The sequence below is a fragment of the Dermochelys coriacea genome, chromosome 24 (assembly GCF_009764565.3).
Source record: "Dermochelys coriacea isolate rDerCor1 chromosome 24, rDerCor1.pri.v4, whole genome shotgun sequence".
Taxonomy (NCBI): Eukaryota; Metazoa; Chordata; order Testudines; family Dermochelyidae; genus Dermochelys; species Dermochelys coriacea.
This window is the reverse complement of record NC_050091.1, coordinates 5,549,853-5,563,800: the sequence shown is the minus strand read 5'-3', so window position 1 is coordinate 5,563,800 and position 13,948 is coordinate 5,549,853. Positions and strand designations below refer to the sequence as shown.

At 52.9% G+C, this 13,948-nt stretch overlaps 1 protein-coding gene across 1 annotated transcript in view; it reads left to right on the top strand.

Annotated features, from left to right (window-relative positions):
• LOC119847898 (perilipin-2-like) overlaps positions 1-13,948 on the top strand; it is a 48,559-nt gene that overhangs the window by 8,487 nt on the left and 26,124 nt on the right. Inside the window, exons 5-6 of the mRNA XM_038383096.2 lie at positions 730-985; positions 3,781-3,968. Of these exons, the coding sequence (XP_038239024.2) occupies positions 730-985; positions 3,781-3,968 (444 nt within the window). The remainder of the gene's footprint in view (positions 1-729; positions 986-3,780; positions 3,969-13,948) is intronic.

The following is a 13,948-nucleotide window of genomic DNA, read 5'->3' as shown; positions in this document are numbered from 1 at the left end:
CCGGTGGCATGCACACCTGCCATACATGGCATTGCCACCAGAGGGTGCCACCAGACAGCTCTTTGCAGCTGAAAGCCATTGCCGGAGCCCCAGAGGCAAAGGATGGGGTTGCCAGTCAGAGATCTCCTCTCCCTCTGGCTCCTGGCTGCCCTGGGAGATAGGGAGATGCCTGGCCCTGCAGGCGGAGCAGAGCGCTTGGTTCCCCTGAGCAGGCTGCTGTGCCCATGTGCCGTGTCCCCCAGCAACCCCCACCAACTCCCCCCGCCCCTGAGCCCTCCACTGTGCCCCTCCTCCAACCCTCCTGTGACACCCCTAGCTCCACATACCACCCCCTGCCTTTGAATTCACCCTCCTCAGATTCCTCCCTGCACCTGAAACTCTTGCCAACCAGCCCCCCACCCTCCAAATTTACCTGCACAATTTATCCTCCCCCCAAACTTACACCCCAAATTTACCTGCACCTCACGCCCGCCAGCCCCCCAAACTTATTGCACAATTTACCTTCCCCTCACGCTTACCTACACCTTAATCTTACTCTTTCTGGTACCCCCCTCATGTTACCGGGGGCTTTGAATAGACTCTTCTCCTTATACGGCCCAACACTTAACCCTGCTCCTGCCCACCCTTCCCCCCTGGGGAACGGTGCTGCCCCGCACTCTGCCTGCAAGTGAAGAACTGGTTTGTCAGTGGGCTCCACTCTTGATGTGAGTTCGTCCCTGTCGCCCCCAGGTCCTCGGGAATTTGCGAGATAGCCTGGCTGCCGGCGTGGAGCAGCTGCAGTCCAGCACTGCCGAGCGAGTGGGCCGGCTGACGGAGAGGGCCAGCGGGGTGATGGAGGACGTGATGGGCATTGTGGCCTTAGGGGTGAACATCGTCCTGCATGCCAGCATCATCAGCCAAATGCTGGAGCCCAGGGCCAAGGCAGCTCTGAGCTGCATGGAGCAGATCACGAACCACTATCTCCCTGTCACAGAGGAAGAAATGAGTGAGTAACAGTGATACCCTCAGCCTGCCAGCAGGGCCATGCCAGGCAGACCCTGGGGCGGTCAGTGTCACGAGCCCCACTTCCCAGCTGGGGAAACTGAGGCACAGAGCTCAGGAAAGTGACTTGCCTAAGGTCCTCCCGTGAGCCAGTGGCAGAGTGAGGAATAGAACCCAGGAGTCCTGACTCCAACTCCCTCAACAGGAGTGTAGACAGTAGTATCTCTCACTTCTTTAGTGCCGCTCATCTCAAAGCATGAGAAGGAATTCCTTCGCTTGCCACCAACATGCAGCCACCTCTGGGGTGGAACGTGGCAGCTGGTTAACAGCTACCTAGCCACTTCGCACGGGATCTCTCACCCGGTGCTGAATGCAGCCAGCTCTGGAGTGGAGCATGGCAGATTTTGAACAGCAACAGTTTACTGAAGCAGTGGCAGAAAGGGATGAGCCAAAATAGAGCGACTTCCTTTGGCATTTAGCTGAGATATTGGGGTTCCCACCAGACCCCCCTTCTCTGGCAGCTTCATGGTTGGGATCCCCAGAGGAATGATGTCAGCCCTGCTCCCGCTCTCACACCCCCATCACCTCCTCAGTCCCAGGTGGACGCTAGCAGCAGGTAGGAGGCCTGCTGGCAAACTGCCCATCAGCCAGCATGACTCATGGTTCTGCCAGTGTTCAGGAGTGGGAGAGGATGGCGAAACCCAGATTCCCAGCGGCAGCCCACCTCTGCGTGCGGCATGGATTTACACGGAGCCAATTCAGGAGGGACTTGGCGCGCTAACCACTAGCCCACGCTCCCCTCCTGGTGCTGGGTGTGGAACCCAGGCATCCTGACTCCCAATCCCCTGCTCTAACCTCTCTACCCTCCCCCCCCCTGCACCCCAGCCTCCTACTGCCTGTCTGTTGAGCTGCAGGTTGGGTGACCAGATGTCCCGATTTTATAGGGACAGTCCCAATTTTTAGGTCTTTTTCTTATATAGGCTCCTATTACCCCCCACTCCTGTCCCGATTTTTTAAAATTGCTTTCTGGTCACCCTAGCTGCAGGGGACCCTGGTGCTGTCCCTTGTGCTGATGTGCCGGCTGGGGGAGGGCAGGGGGCTTCTGTCTATTCAACCGCTGTCATTCTCAATTTCCCCTGGACTTGGTGATGCTCTGCAAACACCCCTGGCTGCTGTGTCACCCACACCAGTGACACTCCCTCTGAGGCTACACAGGCTCTGGCACGTAGACTGCCTGCCAGGCCTGGTGGTCTGGCAGTATCTGCGCAGCAGCCCAGTGGCGTGCATGACCTGTGGAGCACTAGACCTCCAGAGAGGGGGAGCGCTGGCGGGCAGGTGGATATCCCTTAGCTCACCACCACCACCACCACCACAGGACTCGGGGTGGAATCCAGCCGCCAGGCCTCACTCCTTCCATGCGAGTGTGGTGCACCCGGGATTGAACCGGGGACCTCCAGAGCTAAAAGCACAAGCTGGGTGGCTGGTGAACGCTGGGTGGCATGCGCTGGCTTGTTAACAGGAGGTTGCTGTGACAGGGTTTGTTGTTCCAGGGTTGCTTGTGAGTGGTGGGCTGTGTAGCCTTTGTTATTGCAGAGATGTCCGTAAGGATTAGACTGCATGCCCTAGTTTGTTATTGTAGGGTTGCCCATAGAGACTAGATTGCACACTCTGGTTTGTTATTGAAGGGTAGCCATGGGGGCTAGGTTGCACACCTTGCTTGTTATTGTAGAATTGTTCATAGGGGCTAGGCTGCACACCCTGGTTTGTTATTGTAGGGTTGCAAACCCTGGTTTGTTATTGCAGGGTTGCCCATGGGCACTGCTTTGCCCCTGCAGGGCTGCACACAAGCACTGAGCTGCACACAGGGGATTGTTACACCCGTTGCGCTGATCAAAAGCCTCTACAAAACCCTGCAGTGCTTTGCACGGGGATTTGAGCAGACAAAGGCCGTTAGCTGCCCCGAGCTCCCCCAGCGCGTCCGGGCCTTTGCTGCTCAATGACCTGGAGCAGAATTCTGCTTGGCAGCATTTCTCCAACATTCGACTCTGTCTAAACATCCCGTCCCTGGGCATTCCCGCCCGGTGCCTCCCCTAAGCCTGCTTTTGCTCTGAAGTGAGCTCCTGCTGCCCTTGAGCTGAGATCTCACACGGGGGTCAGAGAATCTCCCCGTGCTATGCGGAAAACCCACGTTAGCCAGGCCCCTTGGCAGCACAGCTCGAGCTCCTACAGGGATCTCAGCAGTCCCTTTGAAACCCCTCCCTCACTGCCTTTGCAGGACAGATCTTCAAGGGTCACCCCAATTTCGGGATTAGCTCAAGCTGTGGATTTGAGGAGCAGGATCTGGAGCCTGACTTTCAGCCCTAACAAACTGGGAGGGGGATCTGGATCTAGGATTCAGATTTGTAGGCAGAAAGGCCAGCTGTTACAGGCAGCTTCCAGTTGGATCAGGAGTTTGGCCCACCTCCATTATGGCCTCCCCTCTGCCATGGGGGAGGTGGGCCAAATCTGGGGGAAGCATACTGAAGTTTTGCCTAGGCCAGTTGATTGTCTTGAGCCTCTTCTGCCCCTGCCACCTGAAATATGGAAGAATCTTCATGAGATGTGAAGCTCTCTGACACCCGGTTGAGCCGTTCTGATTCCTTACAGTAGAGGGCAGTGGTGCACATGCTCCCCTCCCCCCTGCAGATTGTACCTCATTTTCAGGGGCACAATCCTCTTTTGGTACCTTTGCCCAGTCCCCTCCACCCAATCTCACCTCCTGTCCCATCATCCATCCCTGTCCCCTCCCCCCCAAAACAGGAAAGCAGGAGCCAAGCCTCACAGGCATGAAGCAGAGACCAGAAAGTGAGCGGACCTATGCCCGGCAGCTGCAGCTTGTGATTGCTACCTCTGCCAGGCAAGCGAACCGGAGAGCATGCTCGTATGCAGAAAGACTATGGAGTTTGATGCGCCGGGCCCTGAACCAGCTGCTGGAGTTTGCTGTGGCAGTACTGTATGGATTTATTATGTAGGGTTAGCTATGGGATCCCCAATGGCTGAAGGACACACGGGAACCCCAGTTCTGCCATGGCCCCTCTCGTGCTGCTTCCCTTCATCTGCTGTGATGCTGAACATGGTGGGTTTGGTTCATGACCAGAAAAAGCCAACAAGCGAGCTTTTAGCAAAACAGGCTCCTGGGAACCTTTCAGCTTCTGATGGAGGAGCTAGGGGTATTTGTCTTATGGCTGCACTTAGAGATCCAGAGCCCTGTGCTGTGCAGACGTACAGTAAGCAAGACAGACAAAGAGTGGAAGGGGAAACCGAGGCACAGAGAGCGACATGGGCTTGCCCAAGGTCACCCAGCAGGTCTCCTGGCTCCCAGTTCAGTCCCCTTCCGAACTTGCCTGGCTGCCTTCCAGGTGCTGTGACACAGGTTTCTGGCCTTGCTGTCAGCGAGATGTAGGGCGTGGGGGTGAGGAACTGAAAGAGATCCAAGCTGCTTTGCAGCCTCTGGCATTGGGAAGGGGGTGTCCCCAACTGGAGAATGAGGAAGAGGAGGGAAAAGCCAGTCCTTTGAATCTTTAAGATCATAAGAACAGCCAGACGGTGTCAAACCAAAGGTCCATCTAGCCCGGTATCCTGTCGCCCAACAGTGGCCAATGCCAGGTGCCCCAGAGGGAATGAACAGAACAGGGAATCATTAAGTGATCCATCCCCTCTCACCTTTCCCCAGCTTCTAGCAAACAGAGGCTAGGAACACCATCCCTGCCCATCCTGGCTAATAGCCATTGATGGACCTATCCTCCAGGAACTTACAGAGCTCTTTTTTTTGAACCCTGTTATAGTCTTGGCCTTCACAACATCCTCTGGCAAGGAGTTCTACAGGGTGACTGTGCTTTGTGTGAAGAAATACTTCTTTTTGTTTATTTTAAACCTGCTGCCTATTAATTCATTTGGTGACCCCTAGTTCTTGTGTTACGAGAAGGAGTAAATAACACTTCCTGATTTACTTTCTCTGCACCAGTCATGATTTTATAGACCTCTTTCAGGTCAGTCCCTTCACATCTGCCAGGGTGTTGCTTTGGATTAGCACGGAGCCTGCTAACGAGGCTGGATGGCTGGACAGCCGCAGGATCTCATTGCTCCTAATGTTGGTTTGACAAAATCAGGCTTTGACTCCTTTCCGGCTCATGTAATTCAGCCCCTGCCACTGGGTTTTCTGGGGCCAATTTTGTGGCAGCACCAAAACTCCTGAATGTGCCAGGTCCCCCCCAAAAATCCAATGCTTCTCTACCGTCAACCTGCTCCATGTGTCGGAGTTGTGCAGACTCTGCTTGTTCTGGCCAGGGGCTCACAAAGAAATTGCTTGAATCTGGGGGGGCAGGTTCTTGCGTCCGGCATGAGCTGACCTGAGTCCTGCAATCTCTAGTGCTTTTGAGCCCTGAGGAGGCCTTTGCGTTGGGCTAGGGAGAGGAACAGCCCTGTTGCAGCCAGGCTTTCAAGGCAGCGCTGGCTGGCTGAATATAATGCTATTACTTGCACGTCTCGCTGGGGGATCTAATGAGGGAAATATGCCGTTGAGTGTTTATAAGAGCTGTAATGAACCCCTTTCTGAATGCAATTTGATCGGCCTTCAAGCCTTTGTCTGCCCCACTAGGACGCCTGCCATTATTCCAACTGCTCCTGTACATTCCTCTGCGGGGCTTTGAACATTCTGCACTTGCAAAAGCAGGTTGGCTTTGTCTCATCCACCCCATGCTCCTTGGCTGTTTTGCATCCTCTGGCAGGTGGGGAAATGAGTTTGCAGGTTCTCGACTCAGATCCGGGGGGGACACCCTCCCACCAGAGAATGGCCCTGGTGTGAATGGGACACAGACTGACCGAGTTACGCTGTGGGCAGAAGGGGCGGGGGGCTGGATTGGCTCAATTCCTGGGTCTGCCCCAGCTGACCTTGCATGAGTCATTTATGGCTATGTCAATGTTTAAAGCCAGCAGGGACCCTGACATCACCTGGCCTGACCCCCAGTGTAACGCAGAGCAGAGAATTACATCCAGTTAGGGAGCCCAAGAACTCGTGTGTGACCCAAGCATCCTTTGCAGAAAGGAATCCAGGCTGGAACTGAAAACGCCAAGAGAAGGGGAATCTGCCACTTCCCTGGCACTTGGTTCCAGTGGTTACTCATCCTTCAGGCTAACGATCTGTGACTGAATTCTAATCTGAATTTGTCTTGATATTCCCTCAGTTGCCCGTCTGCAAAGTGAGGATGATGCGCCATAACTCCCAGGTGGTGAATTCGTTAATGTCTGTGAGCAGGGGCTGCGGGACACCATTTATAGCTGAGGAATGGGGCAGGAAGGGAGAATCTATTCAGGTACCTGCTCTGTGGCCTGTCTAGCTATAGGCAAACTAGGCAGCTGCCTGGGGCCACAGATCCTGCCTACGGTGACAGGAGCAGCCAGCTCAAACCTGAGCAGTGCTGTGACCCCGTGCGCCAGGTCTCAACTCCACTCGCTCTGATTTGGCCCCGATTCCTTCCCCCATCCCCTGGTCAAGACAGAAGAGCAGCCGGGCCAAACCTGAGCAGCGCTGCGACCTGGCACTTTAAAGTAGTTGTGCCACGGTTCAGGCGGGCCTCACCCCCGGCTCCCTGGTCTGTAAGGTGCTCAGATGCTGGGCTGCACGGGGCATAAAAGCAGGTAGATTGTTCAGGGACCAATGCGTACGATTGTGGCTGGAGAGGAGCGTAAGCTGCTGCGGCCCACGCTGTACCCGCTGTGAGGGTAGAGGACCTCCGGGTGGACTCCACTGGAGCTAGGACTGATTTACACCAGGTGGGGTCTGGCCCAAGGACTAGACCACCTTTCATATGAAGCAGACCGGACGTCCTGAGAGTTTGGGACTAGGATATCCAGATCCACAAGACCACCCAGAGCGAGACTTGTAAATATCAGCCAGGGTTGTGAACCCTCCGGCTTCTCAGCACAAGTCCCCCCTCCACCTGCCTGGCGTCAGGTTAGCCCAGAGCGGTAGGGGATCTTGCACCTGCCTCCGAAGCAGCTGGTGCTGGCCGCTGCGGGGCTCAGGATAGCGGGCGAGAGGGACCACAGCTCTGATCCCAGTCCTCCTGGCCACTGGTTCCAATCCAGCCCAGGTGGGGCGCTACATGATGGGTGTTTGGAGGCCTCTGCCTGTGTGGATTGAGTTAGCTGACTATCTTCGGGCCTTGTCTGGCCCCCCAGCACTCTAATATGTAAGCACCCTCTTGAATGAATTTATCCTCCCACCCCACCCCTTACGGGCCAGTGCTGTTATCCTCATGGTACAGATGGGGAGCCGAGGCCCAGAGCGGCTAACTGACTAGCCCAAGGTCACATAGGAAGCCTGTGTCAGAGGACAGGATTGACCCCGGATCTCCTAACTCGCAGGCTAGCGCCCTAACCACTGGGCCGTTCTTCCTGCTCTGGCGAGAAATGAAGCATGAAGGATGTCAGCCCACAGGGGTCTCAACCCTTCACACTTAATGCACATGGTATTTCTCCCCCCACCCTGAAAATAATAACAAATCTCATACCTCTCCCCTGCAATTTCCCCTCAAGGATTAGCGGAGCAGCTTTCATCCCCCTACTACCTCCAGGAGCCTTTCTTGAGCGCATGGCGCTTTGAAAGGCAGTGATCAAGTGACAGCAAAGATCCACCCTTGTTAAGTTCAGGGGCTCGGCAGGGGGCACAGCTTGGTGGGATCCAGCCCTCATTGCAAGGAACCAGGGGAGGAGAATGGAGGCAGGGCCCCGTGCCTTGCCATGTGCAGCCCCCTGAGCCGCTGCGATGATGACAGGTAATGTTCCTGCTTTTGACGACAGCCCGCTGCCTGTAATTTGGCACAGTGGGTTGTGAGATTGGCGTGGCTTGCCAAGCTGGGAGAAAGGCTGGCTTTGTTGTGACTCTCTGACGGCCAGAAAGGACGGGCTGGGGGGGAGAGGGGGAAAATGGGTATTTCCACCTGTCCGCATGTGTGTCACCGTGTCTGTGCAAGGGAGAGCATGTACATACATGTGAATGCACACCTGTGTGTTGGTCGGGGGGGATGCATGCACAGTTATAACTGCAAATCTCAGCCCAACCTTAACTATTAACCCTCTAGCAAAGGTGCCATTGAACACACATCTGGGTATTTTCCGTGGCTGTGTGGATATACCGTTGATGTGCCTGTATTCAGAGCTTTGTGTGTGTGTCAGCCTGTTAGCCAGCCTGCAGGCAGGTGTTTGTGTGTGTGTGTAATCAGGTGTCAGTGTGTGGAGAATGTATGGTGTGTGTGTGCACTTGCAGTATGTGTGGGTGTAGGCGTGTGCATTGCATGTCGTCCGTGGGTGCTTATGTTTTCCTGACCAGGGCGGGAGGGGGGATGTTCTTTAAAACACAGCCCCTGCCTGCTTCGTTAGGCCTCTCTGATCCCTTCACCCCGTGTGGAGAGGGCTGGTGTGTGCCGGGGAGGACTGATCGTCCCCTCTGCGTTGACTAGAGATTTGCCTGAGGCAGCTGGGCAGCCAGCTGTGGGTTCGAATCATGCAGTGAGAGTGAACCCAGGGACAGCTCCTATGCTGGTAGGACCACCCAGCTGCTTTGTAAATGGGAGCTTGGAGGCTCAGCCTTGAAGTGGACACGGAGCAAATCTACATGACGCAGGGACAGAAATGCCATAGCTCTGTCCAGACAAGCGCTCCTGTTTGTTGCTACCAACCGTGCTAGTGCGGAGCAGACCCATGTGCTTGTACAGCCCCTAACGCAACAGCATCCTAATCCTGCATGGGATTTCTGGGTGCTTTTGCAATATAACTAATTGCACCCAGAAAACCATGTCCAAAGAATGCTATTAAGGTTGCAAAGTCAAGCACTCGGAGGTCAGGAGATGCTGGAAGGAAAGCTGCCGGTGCATCCTTAATTCCATCCCTTTGTGCCTATGCATGAAGATGGTCTTTCTTTTTATCCCCTACAGGAGCCTGGCCCCATTCAGTCCACAGGGTGGAGTGGTCACTTAAAGAGCAGCTACTTAATTGTCTTTTTTCTGCTCATTGTTCAGTAGGTGGCTGCAGGCTTTTATTTATTTCACACTCTTCAAAGCCTGCACTGAAGAGGGAAGGATTAATTTCCTCATGGGCTTTCCTAGGGCACTCACCCCTGTGGCATGTGAGTGCTTCCCAGACGAGTTTATTTTTACCACACTCCTGTGAGGCAAGGGGATGATATTATCCCCATTTTACAGATGGGAAACTGAGGCACAGAGCATTCATAGCCACTAACGTTGGGTACCTGATCTGAGGTGCTGATATCTTTTCAGAGTACATAGCATTATATCGCACTTTGTGTATATCATAGAATCATAGAAGATTAGGGTTGGAAGAGACCTCAGGAAGTCATCTAGTCCAACCCCCTGCTCAAAGCAGGACCAATCCCAACTAAATCATCCCAGCCAGGTCTTTGTCAAGCCGGGCCTTAAAAACCTCTAAGGATGGAGATTCCACCACCACCACCCTAGATAACCCATTCCAGAGCTTCACCACCCTCCTAGTGAAATAGTTTTCCTAATATCCAAGCTAGACCTCCCCCACTGAACCTGAGACCATTGCTCCTTGTTCTGTCATCTGCCACCACTGAGAACAGCTGAGCTTCATCCTCTTTGGAGCCCTGCTGCAGGTAGTTGAAGGCTGCTATCAAATCCCGCCTCGCTCTTCTCTTCTGCAGACTAAACAAGCCCAGTTCCCTCAGCCTCTCCTCGTAAGTCATGTGCCCCAGCCCCCTAATAATTTTCATTGCCTTCTGCTGGACTCTCTCCCATTTGTCCACATCCTTTCTGTAGTGGGGGGCCCCAAAACTGGGCACAATACTCCAGATGTGGCCTCACCAGTGCCGAATAGAGGGGAATAATCACTTCCCTTGATCTGCTGGCAATGCCCCTACTAATGCAACCCAATATGCCATTAGCCTTGGCAACAAGGGCACACTGCTGACTCATATCCAGCTTCTCGTCCACTGTAATCCCCAGGTCTTTTTCTGCAAAACTGCCACTTATCCAGTTGGGCCCCAGCCTGTAGTGGTGCATGGGATTCTTCCATCCTAAGTGCAGGACCCTGTACTTGTCCTTGTTGAATTTCATCAGATTTCTTTTGGCCCAATCCTCCAATTTGTCTAGGTCATTCTGGACCCTATCCCTACCCTCCAGCATATCTACTGCTCCCCCCAGCTTAGTGTCATCCGCGAACTTGCTGAGGGTGCAATCCATCCCATCATCCAGACCATTAATAAAGATGTTGAACAAAACCAGTCCCAGGACCGACCCCTGGGGCACTCCGCTTGATACCGGCTGCCAACTAGACATCCAGCCATTGATCACTACCCATTGAGCCTGATGATCTAGCGAGCTTTCTATCCACCTAGTCCATTCATCCAATCCATATTTCTTTAACTTGCTGGCAAGAATACTGTAGGAGACCGTATCAAAAGCTTTGTTAAAGTAAAGATATATCACGTCCACCACTTTCCCCATATCCACAGAGCCAGTTATCTCATCATAGAAGGCAATCAGGTTGATCAGGCATGACTTGTCCTTGGTGAATCCATGTTGACTGTTCCTGATCACCTTCCTCTCCTCCAAGTGCTTCAAAATGGATTCCTGGAGGACCTGCTCCATGATTTTTCCAGAGATTAAGGTGAAACTGACTGGTTTGTAGTTCCCCAGGTTCTCTTTCTTCCCTTTTTTAAATAGGGCACGATATTTGCCTTTTTCCAATTGCCTGGGACCTCCCCTGATTGCCACAAGTTTTCAAAGATAATGGCCAATGGCTCTGCAATCACATCAGCCAATTCCCTCAGCAGCCTTGGATGCATTGTGCATGTCCAGCTTTTCTAAATAGTCCTTAATCTGTTCTTTCACCACTGAGGGCTGCTCATCTCCTCCCCATACTGTGCTGCCCAGTGCAGCAATCTGGGAGCTGATCTTGTCTGTGAAGACAGAGACAAAAGAAGCCCTCTCTCCAACACCACCTGCGTAACTACACATTTACTTCCACAATTCGATGGTCCCTACCTGGGCCTTTTCCTTCAACAGGGACTATGAACGAGAACATGACTTGTGCCTCAGACTCCTTTATCCTTCTTCCCAGAGCCACATAGTCTGCAGCAACCTGCTCAAGGTCATTCTTGGCAGCATCATTGGTGCCCACATGGAGAAGTAGGAAGGGGTAGCGGTCCAAGGGCTTGATCGGTCTCGGCAGACACTCTGTCACATTCTGAATTCTAGCTCCAGGCAAGCAGCACACTTCTCGAGTTTCCCGGTTTGGATGGCAGATGGATGACTCTGTCCCACTTAGGAGGGAGTCCCTTACGATCACCACCCATCTCCTCTTGGGAGTGGTCGTCATGGAACACCCATCCCTAGGACAATGCATCCCATGCCTTCCAGTCGATGGGGTCTCCTTCTGATCCCTTCTCTCGGATGATTCTTCCAAACCATTCTCCGCTGTAGTACCTGTGCAGAGAGCCTGAAAAAACTTTCTTACCTCTATCTGCGTTGGGGGTATATGGGTTCTCCTCTTTCTTCTTCTGGAGGTCACATGCTACCAATTTCTGCTCTGCCCTCTTTGATTCTTCAGCATGCTGTACCTGCAGTACCAACCGCTGACTTTTATCCAGAAAGCCTTCATTTTCTCTGATGCAACACAGGGTTGATACTTAGATGTCTAGTCCTTTAACCTTCTCTTCCAACATGGAGACCAGTCTGCACTTTGTGCAGATGAAAGTCGCTTCTAGCCTCTGGGAGCAAGACAAACATGGCACATCCCGTACAGGTCACAACAGCTGATCACTCACTATCCATAGTGTCTTCTTTCTAAGAGCCTCTTCAGATGTTGTATTTACTGCTCACTTTTCAGAAGCCTGAAAGCCAAAAAAAAAAAATCTGTAGGAGCCCAGGCGAACTCCCTCTGTTTGCAGCTCACTCCGTTCGCAATTGGCTGACTCAGTTTGCAACTGGCTGCTTTTTTATAAGGCTGCTGGCTTGAAGCAGATTGCCCTGGTTCAAAGCCTTCCCTCCAATCAACCATCCAAGGCCCATCTGGAGCAAAGAACTCCCAATTCACAGTTTTCAAACAAACAACCCTGCGGTCAAACAGTCCCTGCAACTGGCACCAGTCAAACAAATGGTCCCAGCAGACAGACACTCGGATATTTACCCCACCAGCTCGCCACACAGCCACCCAGTTTAGCACTCACCATAGTTCCTCTCCAAGGGTTCCCAGGCAAACTCCCTCTGTTTGCTTCTCCTCTGTTCGCAGCTCCAGCTGCCAAGACTTCAGTTGCAGCTGTGAGCCCTCAGCGCTTCTGCCTGTCAGATCCCAAGCTCTCAGGTTGAGTGCCCAGGAAACAAGGATCGCACAATTAGTGACCACCTGGGAAAAGTTTGGTGCCAGTGCCTTGCCCCGCATCCCACAGGAACTCTGTGGCAAAGGCAAGGGTAGAATCCAGTCTTCCAGAGAAGCATTCAGCTGCCTTAATCATGAAACCGTCTCTTCTCTTCCTGCAATGTCCTGTCTCGCTGTCCATCCTGTGCAACGAATGTGGAAGGGGTCCTGTGGAACACATAACGTGTGGACATGCAATTAAAGGTCCGGCTCTTGTCCCCCTGCATTCAAATCAGGCAGCTTCTTCTTCAAAGCTGCCTGGGTCTAGCAGGGGGTCTTTGAGAGCACAGGAAAGAGATTTCCACTGCTCTCAGATCAGGGACAGATCCGGCACAAACTTCAGCAGCCCAGAGCTGCAATTGCAGGGAAAGTCTTGGTCAGCGCCAGGCTGGAGCATGCTCTATGTGGACCAAATCTTCAGGAATTTAGCTGCTAAAATCTAAAAAATCTCTACTGAGCACATGCAAACTGCCGTTTTTAAAAGGCTCATAATTTGGCCAATTTTGAGTGGATTTCCACTGGCACAGCAAAAGGCACAAGCCTGACACAAAGGTCACCCCCGCACCGGCCCCACCAAATTTCAGGACCCTGCTCCAAAAGCCTAGAGCTCTCTAAAGAAAAGGTTGCCAGATTTTTTTAACATGGACAAAACAATGTATTTTTCTCTAGTCTCATTATCAGAAACAGCTGAAACATTTTGGCTGACACTTTCCACAACAGTTCAGTCTGAAGCAGACACCCAGCAAGGAAAATTCCCCCCCAAGTGGTTGAAGTTTGGCAAAATTATAAGCAACTGAAAACAGGGGCTTATAATGAGAAGTGTCAGGCAACCTAAATACCAATCCCACCTCTAATAAACCCTGTCAATCTTAAAAATGCTAGTGTAGAGCAGGCCTAGGTGTTTGTACAGCACCTAGCAGGCAAGGCCCTGATCCTGAGTAGGACTTCTGGGTGCTGCAGCAGTTTAAATAATTATTAGTCCTTAGTTCTTAGTGGTGCGACGCTTGTAGTGTGATCAGAGGGAGGACTGAGGGAGGATGAGACCTGTCCTTCCAATTCACTTTTCAACAGCTGCTGACCTTGCGTGTTGGTTCCAAGCAGGTTTCCCCCACCGACGACCAGGGCGGTGTTTGTTCTTTGCTCTGTTCGGCCCCTTTGATGGATTGCTCCTTCCCAGCTTAATCCCGTCCCGCTCCCCGAAACGGTCTTGACACGGCCTGTGTCAGTGCGGCTGTGAGGAGGTCAAAGGAGATGCTGGCAGCCAAGCGGGACCGGCTGTAATTGGGGCGTGTGTCTCGCTCTGATGAGGTTTGCATGGAATCTCTCCAGCCAGGTCGGGGTGCGACGGGTGCTCATTAATCCTGTTTAGCAGTGCAATGGTTGGTAAAAGACATACTGGCCCCTGTGTGGCTATGCCATGTTGCCAAAGTGGTTAGTCTATCATAGAGCTGTGTAGATATTGGAGGACATGAGGGAGGGAGGGTTGGTTTGGGGGAAAGGGGTTAGATAGAGGAGGAGGAGGAGTGCAAGCTGT